The 13462-nt window shown below is 40.6% G+C and overlaps 1 protein-coding gene across 1 annotated transcript; it reads right to left on the reverse strand.

The window, feature by feature from the left end:
• Positions 1–2592: 2592 nt before the first annotated feature.
• On the reverse strand, positions 2593–11629 carry LOC311289076 (uncharacterized protein; the record flags this gene model as incomplete). Its single annotated transcript, XM_084406835.1, has 7 exons — positions 11474–11629; positions 9666–9749; positions 6605–6810; positions 6212–6308; positions 4327–4459; positions 2806–3184; positions 2593–2660 (listed from the first exon to the last, which is right to left on the reverse strand). Exons 2-7 carry the CDS (start codon positions 9668–9670, stop codon positions 2593–2595), a joined length of 888 nt encoding a protein of 295 aa, XP_084262961.1. The 5' UTR covers positions 9671–9749; positions 11474–11629.
• Between the last annotated feature and the right edge of the window lie 1833 nt (positions 11630–13462).

Raw genomic sequence — 13462 nt, forward strand, 5'->3', positions numbered from 1 at the left:
TAGGTAGGAGACCTGCACACAGTATAGGCCTACACAATGTTGCTAAAGTGTTGACGGGCCCCCCTTAGAAACAATTAAAGTATCACTGGATTAGTTCAGTTCACTTACACATTTTTGAATTTTTTAAACACAGTGTATTGGAGAAAAGTTGTAGTATACTTCAAAGATAAGACTAACTGTTAAAGTGTGGATTTTGCAGAGAAGAATCCTGATTCTGCGGAGAGAACAATTCTTGAAGTTGATTTTTCGGCCATTAAGGCAAATTAATGTAATAATTCAAGTCATAAATTTGGTATATTTTGACAAGACACGAAAATGGCCACTACACTCATGCCAGTAGAACGAAACCTACCAAATTTGAGATCGATTGGGCGAGTGGTTAGAGAGTTGCATGTGGAACAGACCAGTGGTTATAAGGCTGAAATTGTCCTTAATGTTATGTTAAAATGTTGATAATCTCCAACTAAATTGTGTTTTGACAAACTACTGTATCATTTAACTTTGGATAAATAAAAGAAAGGCCAAAGACAAGTTTCATTGAGCAATTAAAAAACTGAATTTACCATAGAAAACTTCAAAAAGACGCAGATCTTTGAAGCACAGCTTGCCCATCCGTCCGGTCACGTTGTACTGCCGTTGCAGTTCTGGCACCATCAGGAACTTTATCCTCCTGGTGGCATCTTCAAGTGAGGAACCCCCTATGTCTGCAACCATGGCAACCTTAAGAGTATACAGTAATAGAGCACAGTACATTTAAAGTCACAGGATCAGAAAACACCATATTAAGTCAGTAAATATCATAAAATATTCTCTGTCCCCATTACATAGCCAAACACCCCGCTTTAAACCTGGCATCCTTATTTTTGGCATGTCAATAATAATAATAATAATAATAATAATAATAAAGTGTTAAACCAATTATGTGCTTGATAGCATAAAATACCAGTTCCCTAAAACCTACAAGATTGGCATTGTGAATATGGCCTATAGACCGTAGTCTATAGGCCATATTCACAATGCCAGTCTTCCCTTTTCAGCATAGAGCTTCACAGCCAAACTGCCTCAAGGGGGTGATCTACTACAGAATGACCATGATTATGTCCATGGGGAAATGAAGACATTTTCCATCAAGCATAATTTTGTGTAGAAGTCCACCCTCAATATTTTTGACTGGAAGTTATTTTGGCACTTTCCAGTAGGGGTGTGCCAAAAAGTCGATAAAGATCTTGATACGACACGTGACGATTCGATTAAGATTCTTAAACTCTGGATAATCGACCATGAATAGCCTATATGACAAACACGCGGAGCAAAAATAACAGGTGGAACCAACAATCTCATTACCTCAATCACTACGTAGTTTATATTAGAGATTTTTCAGGTTCAACAGCAGACAAAAGCCAGAAGAGGGTGCTGGCCACATAAATATTTTTTAGGTTATTGTATATTGTTCTCATGTGTGTCAAGTTGTACAAGACTGTGTTTTGTAAGTAATGATATAATATTTCATTCATAATTTTAGTTTTATGCACTTAAAAGTATTGAATATAAAAATCGAAAATCGCATCGCAATATTTGTCAGAAAAACTGCAATTAGGTCAAAATTGTGCACCCCGCCAAACGCTATGGCGATTTCAATCAGTAGTCATGTAATGTTGAAGTCTTGTACGACTATATTGTTTGTGATCCCTACCTAGTGCCTACCACACTTCTTTTACACCAGTCAAATTGGTGGAAATCGGAGGATTACCAGTCAGCGACGACAATATTGTTGTTGGGGTTATCCGGTTATTGAGGGGGTGGGTTGCTGAGTGAAAATATCACCGTGGGTCCTCAATCCTGCGTTCGGAAAAATGCCTATTATAACACGGGAGTCAATGGGCAAATCAGCATTGTTTTCCCCAATATGGTGCACGTGGCGGGGGCGGGAGCAAGGCTGTTGAGGCGTATCCAATTTTTCCGACTGTAGCTATACAAGTATAAGGGTCTTAATAACTTGTCTATTTAGCTAAGGACTGTTTGGCTGAAGACAATTACCATCAGATTTGAAATTAAGATTAGTCAATGCAGCAGTGAACTGATGTTCAAGTATACTTAAGTCTCTTCCGTATTGGGACTACATGTAGGTGAAAAATGTTAAGTTGTAGCAGACATGGTTGATTTGAAGCAACCTGGCATGGGACTTGAACTCTGCAAAGTTTAGTGATTCATTATGCATGGGAAGGATTTTGTCAGAAGAAAGAAAAAGAAAACACAGGAAAACAACAGGATCTGGCCCCCAAAAACTTACCACTGCAGACATGAATTCAGGGTCTGAGAGCTTCTCATTCATGGCGATAACGTCCTCAACGTTGGCCATGGGGAAAACAGCACCATCCGGTATCGCCATGACTGGCATGGAATCTTTTTTGAGCAGTGTGTTTAGCATCTGCCCATGCAGCTTCAGTGTGTCCTTCTTCTAGCAATGTCACTAGTGTGATGAACATTGCTCCATCAATGTTTTGGGGGGCTAAACTTTGGCCACGCAGTAACTGGGCTGCTCTGTGGCCAGGAGACGGGGTGGGGCTGCCGCCAAGTAGGCTCATGCTGAGGTCACTTGTGGGGGACCCACAGGGGTTTCTCGGGGTCAGACTCTGTCTTGCTGGCCTGACCCTGGTTACCTATACAATTTGGAAGCAGAAACTTTGACTTTAAGGAACATTTCAATACCTCTAAACGAAAACAAAAAAACTAATACAAATACTGAAATGGCAGATCTACAAGCTCATAATGCATTGTAACATCAGGCGTTGTGAACTCGCTCACCCTCCCAGAAACGTTGGGGCTGCGGGATCCCTGGGACCTGCTCCGCCACCTGGACACGTGAGGGCTGCTGAGTCCCCTCTGGGACACACAAGGGCTGCGGCTTCCCCTCTGGGACACATGAGGGCTGCTGAGTCCCCTTCTGGGACACACGAGGGCTGCGACGACTTCTCTGGGACACACGAGGGCTGCGGCTTCTTCTCTGGGACACACGAGGGCTGCGGCTTCCCCTCTGGGACACATGAGGGCTGCTGAGTCCTCTCTGGGACACACGAGGGCTGCGGCTTCCCCTCTGGGACACACGAGGGCTGCGGCTTCTTCTCTGGGACACACAAGGGCTGCGGTCTCCCCTCTGGGACACATGAGGGCTGCGGCTTCCCCTCTGGGACACATGAGGGCTGCGGCTTCTCCTCTGCACAATATGAAAGCAGAAGTACAGCATTAACACCATTTCAATATCCTAAGAGGAAGAAATACCGGTAACACTGCAGCAAATTAAAAACACAACACTACCATTAAATAACTAGACCAACACATCATAGGTCAAAGACCGGGGTCTTGTAGCGCAATGTCAGTGGTTAATGGTGATTTGCAGGGTTTGCGGCTAGATTGGCTAAATCTAGATAGTCTAATCTAATCTAAGATAGGATTGATGCTGACTTCTGTGCTGCAGAACATTGTTCCGTCTCAGCTTAGGATACTTAGACTAGCCTACTTTTTTACATGTCACCAAAGGCTGTTGCAGCGCTAGAAGTTAAGGAGCTTTATGATTCTGCAGAAATATAGGCTACATTGTCAAAATACAAATTGCAGCAATTTAGCCATCGTGTAGGTTGCTTTAATTAAATCATACAAGTCTGCAGATTCACATTTCAATAACTATCGGCTTTCATTGGAAGATTAGGCTACTGAAATCGAGCTTGCCTTTTACCAGAGCTAAGGATCTTTATCATTGGGCGACAAAACGTAGCCTAGGCCAATGGTTCTTATCCTAGGGATTGCGACCCCCAAGGGGGTTGCAAGACGTTTCCGATGGGTCGCGAGATGCTCTCCCATGTATATTGTTGAGAAAAGAGCAAGAGAAAATGAAGATTTGAATAAGGTGTCTTAAAATATTAATGTCTTACAATATAGCCTACTGAATGAACGAAACAGAACGAAACACTACAAACAATCGAATGCAAAGAGACAATTTATCTTATCGTAGGCGACGTTTTCAGCATGTGATATTTCCCCTCTGTGACAGAATGCTGCAGATTCACCTTAATTTGTGAATGGATAAGCTATTCTCTGACAAAAAAGTTTTAAGAACCACTGGCTAGGCGATATGCGGGCAATCACTCGAAAGTCAATGGATGGGTCAGTGCATCAATTAAATTAAAAATAAATTAAATCCTGACCATATAGCCTAGTATATCTACATTTCTCATTGAAGGAGGGACATTTTCACTTCTCCTTTTGTAGGCCAATATACCTATTGAAGGTCTTGTTTCACTTAATCACTTCACACACTTAATCACTAACCCTGTTTTTTGTCCGGGCTTCACCTGCACCACACATTTTCTTAGACACAAACGCCTCGGGAGGAGTAGGTGGCAAGATATCTCCCTCAATGTCCGTTTCCTCCTCACTGGAAGCCAGCAGAGGTTTTGGTGCTCTATATTCAGTTAAAAGCATACATTTAAACTTTTACAATAGAATACACTGAAAAAAGCAGTTAGAGGTGTTTGTTATGCCCATTTTCCACTGGGGGGGTGGGGTTAAACACACAAACAAGGAAGTGAGAGAGAGGCAGAGGAGTTGATGACAAGTCCAGATGAGCGGTGTAAAATTAATCTTAGAAGTGGAGAAGTACAGGGAGTTGTATGATCCCCAGCACATGTTCTACAAGGACAACAGCTGATCAGAAGCGCTTGCCGACCGTCGCGGAGAAATACGTGTCTGGTGTAAACAGGGGGGCAGCAGATCGAGCGTGATTTTTAGCAAGCGCGCCATATGTGTAAAACACAACAGAACACACAACACAACAGCCTCGCCTCTTCTAAATGTTCCTGGCTCTGTCTTTTGGCGTTTTTGCTGACTACAAGCCACAGAGCAAACAACAGCAGCAGTAACGCCTCTAATGCCTCCATTGTTGTGTTAACTTTACTGACCACGGTGTGACAGTACATATGCCGTCTAATAAAAACGATGTCACAGCAGTGTCGCCACGCCAACTACACCCACTTCCAGGTCGTAACGACACTACCTTCTGTATGGAAACAAAAACCGTCCTGGTTGTCCAAAGCGTGTGGTGCTGTACCGTGCCATACCGTGCCGTGCCGTGCCGTACCGTGCTGTACTGTGTTGCAGTGGAAAAGCGGCATTAGAGGCATACTGATCTAGTTTTGGACTCTAAAATATTGGCATCAATATTGCTTTTTATGATTTATTCCCACCGAAAGGAGTTTTTTATACGTGGCTCAAGGAATTTTTCTAACAACTGCCATATTTGACGTAAATGAAAAATGGAAATTAAAGGGAAAGGAAACGTTTTTTTGAACCTGGACCTTATTTCTAGCACGAAATAAGTTCATAAACTCAGCCGGAGAAGTTTGGAGTAACCTGATGTTGTTCGCGAGAAATTTACATCCATCTCAGTGAGTGCTATTACAGCAAAACGGTAGAGGTCAGGGCCAGTAACATTACAGCCTAAATAAAACATTATCAGTAACAACACGTCTTCTTTTCACCAATATGTAGTTATACATTGCTAGTGCTATCCCTCGTTGACTTTGGAGCAGCTTGGTTGTCTTCCAGGGCTTTTTAAAAAATTCAGCAAACAAGCCTAAGGTTAGTTCTAGATAGCTTTGGGTTGACAGAAGACGTCGATGACGTCACTTCCACAAAATTGTGCACAATGAAGATGTCCAACATATCCTCAAAATCGGATATTCTGCTATATTGTACTAGCAGTAGCAAGTTAGCAGGCCATTGGATGTAGTGTAGAAGGCTGAAATAAAATAATCATGTGGTGGCAAACGGCAATGACGTCATCGGCTCGTATTGACAAATCTTTTTTTAAATGCCTGGATGACAAACAAGCTGTTCTGAAGTCATCGAGAGATAGCACTAGCAATGCATAACTACATACTGGTGAAAAGAAGATGTTTTGTCACTGATAATGTTTTATTTAGGCTGAAATGTTACTGGCCCCAACCTCTACCGTTTTGCTGGAATGACATGGATCTAAATATCTCCAGAAGGACAAAAAGTCACTCCAAACTTCCCCAGGTAAGTTTATGAAAGAAACATGCTAGAAACAAGGTTTAAAAAAACAGTACAGGTTAAAAAACAGTACTTTTCCTTTAATGCCAGAAATTCTGCAACGTTAATTATATAACATTATATATTCTGTGTATTACATTACCTCCTTTTTCGCCTTGCAGGCAAATCATCACCATCTGTCTGTAAGTCAGATGTTGCCTCCGCTTTTTTACATTTTTTGCGAGCAGCCTCGAAAGTGTCTTAATAACAAAAGGAAAAAGGGTATTAGTATGCAATCTATACTGACCGTGATAAAAAAATCATTTTGGTATTTGCACCTATAAATAATCTCAAATGCCTGGAGTTGAGTAAACATGAAAAAATATTGTTTACCATTTATGATGACTGATGTTGGTTCAGAAAAAGACAATTGAATATAGAAATCACAATTTTACAGCCTAAATTTTTGGCACTTATAGAAATTGATGCCTTATTGACATTGAGCTAGATAGATGACAGACAGAGTATTTGTCAAATTCAGAAAAGAACCTCTTACCTGCCCATCCAAGTACCCTGATGGAGTATTTCGGCCACGATTCCTCTGGCTTCTGTCGGTCCTTCACAGCCTTGGTTACATTACGGCCTGATGGCCAGAAACACTCATTTTGTTCTTCGGTCATCCAACATGTTGGAATTATATCCACCACAGATTGGCCATCGTAGGTCTCGTCAATAAACTCGACAACACAGAACAGGGGCATGCTGCAAAGTTCATAATGGTTACTGATTGTGTAATTGGACAAATGCAACAGCTCCATCCTGCAATGGCAGAAGTATTAGTCTCTCAGTTAAATCTGTGACTGACACACCGTGCAGCTGGTGAGACAGCCGTGTCACTGTTCTAATCCCCACACACGTTGACTCAATAGGGTAGTTGTAAAAGCTGCCTTCTTTTTCATAAAACTGACAGACTGCGTACATACCCCCTGATACCAACTCAACAATGTTCCGCACCACAGCAACTTTGCCCTTAACATTAAAACAATTGCTGCCTTCACGACGAGAAATGATATTGCCCTCATGTCTGTACTTCATGTACTGCATGTGGACAGGAACATCAGGGAGAGTTGGACCTGAGAAATGTGGTTGTAGAGGCTTATTTGCCCTCTCTTTTCCACTTTTAAGGGAGAGTGAACGCTGCTTTTCACTGAGACGTCTTACGAGTTGTTGAACTGCGCCTTGGGGCCGTCTCACTAGCCGCTTCATAGTCCCCAGATGGTTTTTGAAAGGGAAACATGACACGTTGTCTAGGGCACCAAAGTTTCTGGCATCATCAACAAGATGGATGAGTGAGTGAGTGTTATAGACTAGCTGCTCTGATCCATATATCTGTCCAAAATTTGTCACATAACATTTCAGTAGCTTGTCTGCATATTCACAGTGCTTAGAGCACAAGGCTGGACTGAGAAGTATCCTCATTGCAACTGAGAGTAGCATAAAGTTTTTGTACAGCCTTGTTGGTAGGCGTCCTTTCAGTACCACAGGACCTGTGTACAACAGAAACTGCCGACATTCAGTGGCCTTCCAATTTCTGTATTCTCGAAGTGACCTTGGCTTACGTGAAAAATTCTGTGGGAGATTTGCTCTGATTGATTCCAAGTGATCAGAAATCATGTTGATTGTGGAAGCAGAAAGACGACTACTTAAAGGTCCCTTGGTCCAAAGATGTACAATTCTTCTAACATGTCCTAAGCATACCAAATGCATATAGTCAAGGACAAAGCTTGAGACCATTGTAATGCCAAGCTCTTGTAGTGGTGAGACTATATCATTATGGTGATGTTCACTATCAAGCTGCTGATCAAAGGTCAAGTCTGTCCGAAGCGGTGCAGACAATTCTGGAAACACAACGGTACCTAAATGAACCCCATACTCAGTACATCGCTCACAGGAGCTGTAGCCAGTGTGACCTTTGATGCATTTCAAGTAGGCACGAGCAGGTGCATCACAAATAAATGCATATGGAAGAGCAACATTGTAATGTCTTTCATTGTATTCTAGACCATCACGCATTAATAGCTTCAACTCCTCAATGAAATCCTTTAGGTATTCATGAAACGATTGAGGCTTTGTTGGGCCTGCAAACAGACCAATGACACCAACATTAGCTCTGGGAAGTTCCTTGATCTTAGCCAGAATAGGCCATAACTCCTGTTTAGAGCTGCCTGAGAGGGGTATACCATCAATGTTAATGCGCAGTGTTATAGTGTCTACTGAGGAATGTGCTTCCTTTGACAGCGCTGAAATGATTAAGTTAGACACTCCAATATGGTAGTAGCATCCAGTTCCGATGTCTTTGATTTCATAGGTTGTTGAGGTTGACAAAAGAGTTCTTGGATCTTTTGGTAACTCTAAGCCACACTGCACTAATAAGTGCAACAACTCTGACAGGGCACTATGTGAAATATTGTGATTTACTGCCCAGTCTCCCAATTTCCTACAAGGGTCTGATTTGTCACCTGTGCTTTCCGAATCAGTCTGATCATTTGTGGCTTCAAAACTGTGTTTGGAAACAACTTCAGAATGTGATTCATCACTTTGAGACCCCAACTCTTCACTATGATGTCCACAGATCTGTCTGTCATTTGAATTGTTACTTCCATGAGACTCCAACTCTTCCTCTGATGCAATGAAATCCATATTGGTTGGCACAATGTCCTCGTCATTATGGCAGTCTTCCAAAACCTTCAAGTGCTCCTGTACTTTCATTTTAACACGTCTTCGTTTAGTCCAACGACTGTCATCATAATCCATTTTTCTTTTTGATCTGTAACAGACAAAGCTTTTGTACTATATAAAACCGACAGACATATTGAGGTGTTTAAGTTAAAGACCTGCTGACTGTCACACACATGTGTGTGTGAAATTGATTGAGGCTCAGAGATAATATATTCCAATATCCAAAGATCGTGACACATCCCTAAACTGTGATGGTCTGTTTAAAGGAGTCATATGTAAGATTGTGGCCAGAACTGATACTACAATCATGTTTAATTGAGCAATATCAGGGTTTTTCCTTGGCCAAAAAAGGAGAGTGGCGGTAACCCCTCGCGGAGCACGCGGCATGGTGCGATCATAGCTACAACGGTGGGGGGGTGCTAGCGTAACTGTAAGATCCAGAAATAGCATGGGTCGCGCAGAATAAGAAAAACCAGCGCACCCGACAGACAGCGCTTGAAGTATTTATTTTTGGATTTCCTCATCGTGAGGCGGTGGTGGCAAGAAATAATGTGGTGGCGGCCGCCACCGAAATCTCTATGGAGGAAAAACCCTTCATGTAAGAAATTGATAAAAATGGGCAAAATGGGTTAAATAAAATATCCACCCAAATTCTGAATACTTTAGAGCCCTCCTCTCCCTGATTGGGAACTTTCATCAAATATCAAATGTAAACAATATCAGTTGTGGGCTGCACCTCTGCTTTTGAAATGAGAATATCCTGGTTAAACTACTGTGATATAAGTCATAAGCATTTGAAATTAACATAATTTGTCAACGTCTTGTAACATATCAGGAGCATTTAAAGGAAACTTTAAGGTCGATGTATGGAAACTTACGCCATATTTATGAACAACAGGGTACACCTCCTCCTGTCTGGCTGGCTCCTGTCTGGTTGGCTCCTGTCTCCTGGCTGGCAAGACCTTAATGAAATTAGACAAAAATTGAGCAAATCAGTGTTCAACAGGAGCTTTCAATAAAAAGATAAGTAACCATTTAACATCAAATAACCAGCTTACATGACACTAAGTGTGTGTGTGTGCGTGTGTCTGTGTGCATGTGTATGCGTGCAGAGCACACAGGGACATTAGTGTGTGCAAGCGTCCACGATAAGCAAGGCTCACGTGTCACTCAGCAATATGCGTAGTTTAGGGTTGCAACGATTCGTCAACGTTTTCGACAAAAATCGATAATAGAAATAGTCGACAATGAATTCCATTGTGGACAATTGTCGCCAGATATGTTTTTCCAACGGAGTGAGGCATCTCACTACAATCTCTGCCGTGAGTTGCACATGCACAATAGCATCTCTGCCGAGCGGTAGCGTACAGTAATGGCGGTGTCCTATACAGCAGCTAAAGTTTGAGAGCTTTTTAGCCTGGATACAGTGAATAATTTCAGACTGGTGAGAATTGTAAAGTTCTTTTGCAACAGACTGTGCAGTTGTCCACTGAATGTACTTCACAAAATTCACTTAATATTTGTTGTGTTCACTGTTTAACTGCTGCTATGTGCCTGCTCTTGGTTTACAGGAAAACATGTTCACTTGATTTTAATTTATTATTTATTTTTTTATAAAACACATTAGCCTGTCCTTAAAAAATGGATATGTTTATTTGTTTATGGATTTATGTCTATACTGACCGAACACTGTGCCTAATTGGTTTTAGATTTACATTTTTATTTACTTTTTGTATGAATCGGCCTATCTCTCCCCTCTCTGCCATGTTTTACCTACATAAAAAGTCTCCCTGTGCATCTTGCTGGCTTCTATCGTTAGTTGTAGTGTTGCAGTTACAACTGCACTAATACAAAATGAAGGATAAATATTGACTAAGGTTGAATTTTGTTTGCTTCCATAACCCAAAGAGCAAATATAGCTGCAGATATCTTATTATAAAAATATAAGAATTATTCAAACTCGTAAAATATTCTGACAAAGGAGCTAAATAAATGATAATTGTATAATAATAATATAATTACCTACATTTTAAGTATATGAAAGTAAAACAAGCACAGCCAATTTGATGGAGAGCTGAATTAATATCAGCCTTATGACTCCCAGGAACATCTGAGTGGTTTGGCATCATGAGCATCAACCGTGATGTTGGGAAGCAAATATCATGACGACATTATTGATGATTTTGCCTCCAGAAAATGCAGAAAGGGACACTGTTAATGAGGAGTTACTGTATAACAAACATTATGATGTTTACAAGCCCAAAACATTTGAGACTGTTTGCTTACACATTTAGTTTGATTTGATTTGTTCCAATTTATTATTAGAGCAAAAGGTGGGGACAGTGCAATATGTTGAAGTATGTGTTATGCAATATGTGCAATATGTTTTTATGTTTAAAGCATGAGGAAGGGTTCGGGAGGGAACCAAACTCTGAATCTGATATTGACTCAGATGAATTTGAAGTGAAATAATGATGAATATATTTTATATCATATCACCGTTATTGAATAAAAGTATATTGTGATATATTGATACTGAATTATTGTCCAGCCCTATAGCTAAACCAAACCTGCTGTTTTTCATTTTGGTTAGATTCTACATCAGATTAAACAGCACAAACCAAAAATACAGACTACTGTACAATCTGCAGTGTTATTTTTATGGCAACATAATATTTAAATTTACCTTAATTTTATGGAAATTCGGCGTTGGTCGGAAGAAATATGCACTTCACCTCCAAGTCACAGCCAGCTTGCTTTCCGAATGGACTGTTAACGTTTTGAGCGCGAAACAAACGGTCTTTGCATACAGGCCCCAGAGATGTCCGAACTGCCTGACCAAATAACTACATAATACAGTAAAATTTGTAAATTAAAGGATATGTGAGAGAATTAACAAACGACTTAACTGCTTCGCTGGCTTCATTATGAATGAGCCTAATTAGGTGTTGTTGTGCATAACAGGCAGTGGTGGAGAGTACTGAAAATCTGTAGTCAAGTACAATTAAGTGCATTGCTAAAATATTACTCAATTACGAGTAAAAGTACCGGTGTTAGAGAAATACTCAAGTAAAAGTACAGTTTGTAAAAAAAAAAAAAAAAAATGCAGAGTATTAGTTACTTTTAACCACTGATGTCACCGTCACTTCTCCAGACTAGGGCTGGAAATTGTGTGTTTTCCTTTACCAGAAGTTAACATGCCAACAATCTATTAATCATTAATAATTGATAAGATGCAAAACAAGTGTTTTTCCCTCATTTAAGTTTTTATTTCCTTATTAAGCAAATGTCTCCGGCAGACAAAAAACTAAATTACATGAGGAGCCACGACTATTGATTAAATATCCATGAATTTTTAACTGGTTAAATTCTTCATTCAGAATCAATGAAAGATCAATCATTAACGTCCTTTTTTTGTTTTGTTTTGTTTTCCGTCATGACCCGGTTTTCATCGGCTTGTTTGCTATCAAATCACCTTACTGGCTACAAAAATGCAGATAAAAGGTTTGGATATGAATTAAAATTGTACTCAGTACTCAACTGACTTAGCTAACTAATTTAGTAGATTACATGGATTAATGAATACTTAATTACAAGTAAAAGTACAGGCTTGAAAATCTACTCATAAAAGTACAAGTACCCCAAAAAACTACTTAATTACAGTAATCTGAGTATTTGTAATTAATGACTTCCACCTCTGATACCAGAAACCACTCCCCAAGCGGGTCTTGAATCTGGGTATCCGGCGTGGTAGATGGATGTGCAAACTGACCAAAAGCCAATCGGGTAGCAAAATGGGTCCTATGAGGCATCAGGGAGGGATTTACCCAACATTCTACAGGCAACTATATGTTATAAGCAACTTATGTTAAGTTAGCAAAATATTCATACAATATAAATATTGTAAATATTCAAATGCCAGCAGTAGCAATGCTGTCTCCTTTACACTTATCCCCATAAATCTGTCCCAATCTGGGTCACTGCACCAATGAAAGAGTTTATGTGAATGTTCCATGCACTGTCGGAAGGCTTTCTGCAGCTTTATTCTTTTACTTAAATTGAAAGGGCCTCTGTCCTTACAGGCCTACTTCTTTAACTACCTCAGCCCCTCCCTTTACCGTCTTAAACCATAAACCATGTATATGTCAATGCATCCTGAAGATCTTCAGATAGCCTAACCAAACAGATCTACTGTACCTTTTACAGCCAACACATCAGTCATTGTTGGTGTATGAGCTACACCTTGATAGAAACACATGCTACTCCTTGGTCCAAGGACATCTAACAACACAGACGTGGCAGACAGATTGATGATGAGGCCTCCTCTTGTCCTGTCCAGCATCGAAGCAAGCAGAATGATGCTTTGTCTGCCATGTTGTGACGAGCAGATTTTGCTTTGCCAAGAGGAGCTTGAATGATAAGGCTCCCCTTGATATCCTAAGTTAAGCTTATTTGATTTGATTTTATTTAATTTTTGATGCTTGTTTGTAGATGAGCTTTACATAATATTGCTGGACCTGAACCAATCACCCAAACCCATGGCCACTTGGCCAATAAATATGCCATGCAGGACCCATATATGTGTTCCCAGATCAAAGCCATGCCCATTCGGCCCATAAATATGCCATGCAGGACCGGTTTATATGTACACAGTTCAAACCCATGCCCACTTGGC

The sequence above is a fragment of the Rutilus rutilus genome, assembly GCF_951802725.1.
Source record: "Rutilus rutilus genome assembly, chromosome: 4".
NCBI lineage: Eukaryota > Metazoa > Chordata > Actinopteri > Cypriniformes > Leuciscidae > Rutilus > Rutilus rutilus.